The sequence below is a fragment of the Porites lutea genome, chromosome 12 (genome assembly GCF_958299795.1).
Source record: "Porites lutea chromosome 12, jaPorLute2.1, whole genome shotgun sequence".
NCBI lineage: Eukaryota > Metazoa > Cnidaria > Anthozoa > Scleractinia > Poritidae > Porites > Porites lutea.
This window is the reverse complement of record NC_133212.1, coordinates 19350598-19353622: the sequence shown is the minus strand read 5'-3', so window position 1 is coordinate 19353622 and position 3025 is coordinate 19350598. Positions and strand designations below refer to the sequence as shown.

The following is a 3025-nucleotide window of genomic DNA, read 5'->3' as shown; positions in this document are numbered from 1 at the left end:
AGACCATCCTTAGCATCTCTGCTTCCAAGTCACGCAGTTCATTGTGGCGCTGGATAATGAAGCCGCCGCGCTGACACTTTCATTTCGTGATCCACGCTAAATTGAACAACGCATGCGTAGAGCGCGGGTGTGTCCGTTATTTCCCCGTCGTACCGTAACTTGATTGCATCTCGAAATTCCTTAATAATAATAATAATAATGATAATAACAATAATTGCCGAGAGCGCGCTTACTGGGTACATCCAAAATACTTCGCAAAGTCTTTGACACCTAAGGTCACGGGCGGTGACTTGATGTTTAAGGAAAAAAAATAAATTGTAAATTGTAAATTGTTCTTTTACCCACGAAGTACTTAAGAGTTCACATGAACTCGTTTAAACGTGTCCGTGCGTTCTAGATCGAATTGGAATTTGGAAGTGTTGGTTTTTGAGGAGAGGGGAAAACCGGAGTACCCGGAGAAAAAACCTTTCGGAGCAAGAGTGAGAACCAACAACAAACTCAACCCACATATGGCGTCGACGCCGGGATTTGAACGCGGGCCACATTGGTGGGAGGCGAACGCTCTCACTACTGTGCCACCCTTGCTCCCTGGAAGAGAAGCAAGCCATTCAGAAGCGCGGTGGACCATCGTTTGCCCCTGCTCTTTTATTCTCCCCCCTCCTCTGTCTGTCAACTACACAAAGAGGCCTGAGCGGAGGAGAGAGGAGCACTCATGTCTTATAGGCGTGGCCATTTTTGGGGGTACATGTCTCTCCCTGTGGGTGGGGTCAACCTGGAGAAAACAAGACCACTCAGAGCTCTGTTCAACAGTTGGTAACAGCCCAGCATTCGCTGATATATTTGACTTTGTGAAAGATTTGAACCCAGGAGTTATTTCTCGACTCAGTTTAGAAAGCTGGTTTACTTTAACTAAGAACAAACGCCAATGAATCACAGTCAACAATTACCACTACCGTACAAACGACTTATTGACGTACTCAAGCAAAACTGAAAACTACAGAATGACTTGATATTCGACATTTTGACTGACAAGAAACGACTGTTCAACTGTGACAAAAGACGGATCGACAATGACGTTTAGACTCTTCGCAGCTAATAACATCACGGCTTACCTGACAGGCGAACAATAACATCGCGACATCGCCAATCAGGTGAATACCATCAACTGACGTGATACAACTCACTTTTGACTCTAAAGATGACTACTGCACAGCACGTTTTCGGAACATCAGTTGCTCTCAACAACAGTTCTATTCAGGATTACACCGTACCTGGACGATCATGCTCTATCTCTTAATTACGATATTTCACCCTCCTTGAGAATTTTGTCTGAGGTTCAGAAACCTTTTCTAAGCCCAGCAAAGCCATCAGAGCTCTGCACTCATTCTCTATGACTTGATTCCTTTCAAAGAACTCATCTTTCCTCCATTTATCAGCATTTCCCGTTGCGTTCCTCACCGGTGAAAAAGGATTTTTAAGCGCCTTTTTCAGTTGATCTCCGTTCGGCCTTGTGCTCTCCACTATCCATCTCTCTGTCTCCAATGGCATTGCAAATTCAGCAAATTTGGAGATATCCCTCGCAGTACCTAGCGGGTCATCGGCTATCTGCTTGTACAAAACTACTTTATATCGGTGATCGAGGTTGAATTTTTTCAGCGTCGTTTTTGCATACCCTAGATTTTCTGCGATTGTACTGCACAGTTCTCTTGCGGTTTTGCCTAGATGTGGATTCGGAAAATCCTTAGTCCATTTTATGTCTATTCGAGAGTTGATGTTCCCTCTGGGATCCCGTACCAAATGCAATATACGCACGTCTACATCCGGATTTTCCAGTAAAACTTGGGGGACCAAATTAGCGATTTTCTCTCGAGGAAGCCGCACAGGCGAAACTTTGACAACGCTGTGTTTAAATTTTGTCCTGCAAACGTCGTCCACAAATTCTGGGTTGTCGCGTAGCTTTGGACAATGCAGTTCATTGTTCATGCTGTTTGATTTGTTGCAAAACTTTGGTGTTTTGAAAATATTAACGGGTAGGGCACCAGTCCAAGGTTCTTCCACGTAAGAGAGAAATTTCCTCGATGTGGAGTAACGAGAAAAATTACAGCTAACAATGGAATTAACAACCTCCAGCTCACAGTTTAAACAGTCCAAACGTTGGTAGCGTTTCCAAAATTGTGTTATCCAAAGAGGCTCATATACCAGGAATATTTGAGGATCCTTTGCGAACATGGTGCTTATAAAAGTGGTTCCCGAGCGATCGTGTCCGAAGATAATCAAGCTCCGCCTGCGTGCTCTATGAGTCAGCAGATTCTCATTCTGATTCTGGATGCCTTTTTCTATAAATACGCCTTGTGTTTTTCTGGCGGTTCCTCCCGTTGAATCACCAGATATCGTTAACTGTTGTAAGCGAGATATTACACTGCAAACCAGAATCGCCACAAAGAAACAACAGAAGGAAAGCAAACATTTCAGGAGGAATATTTTTGGCTTCATGGAGAGTCCCAGTTATTGATCTATAAAACAGAATTATAAAATTCATTGTCTATAACCTCTGGCTCTCTGAAACGTGGAATAAAGTAAGTGAATCGTATTTGATTGCCCTGTTAAAAGTGCTCCTAAATGGTATAAGCAGTGTTAGAGGAAAATTATAACCGAGAAAGTTTTCAAGAAACAGAGGAACCTCATGGCAAGGGAGCCGTTTCTCGAAAGTCCCGGTAGCATTTCGGGCCCGGAATCAAATATTCAAATCGAAATATAAAGAATAAGAGCGCGGGCCTTGGCTAGCAGACTACTCCATTTTGTTTCGTTAACTGATAGTTTTATCACATTAGATGCAAAACTATTGAAACCTCGATCTTTAATGTAAACGGAGACAGGATACCGGGCCCGTTAATAATCGTAACTTTCGAGAAACGGGCCCCAGGACTCGAACCCGTTGTCCACGCTTTTCTCGAAGGTCCCGATAACGTTTCGGGATCGTAGAAAAATACTTTAAAGGCAATTGAGGTGTTGTTTGTTTTGATCG

General features: G+C 43.4%; 1 protein-coding gene across 1 annotated transcript; it reads right to left on the bottom strand.

The window, feature by feature from the left end:
- Positions 1-1293: 1293 nt before the first annotated feature.
- On the bottom strand, positions 1294-2370 carry LOC140953827 (carbohydrate sulfotransferase 2-like). The gene has a single exon (XM_073403209.1). The coding sequence runs from the start codon at positions 2227-2229 to the stop codon at positions 1294-1296; it is 936 nt and encodes a 311-aa protein (XP_073259310.1). The 5' UTR covers positions 2230-2370.
- Positions 2371-3025: the final 655 nt, after the last annotated feature.

Bases quoted from the DNA above. Each gene is read 5' to 3' on its own strand.
- LOC140953827 (XM_073403209.1), bottom strand. From the start codon at position 2,229: ATGTTCGCAAAGGATCCTCAAATATTCCTGGTATATGAGCCTCTTTGG.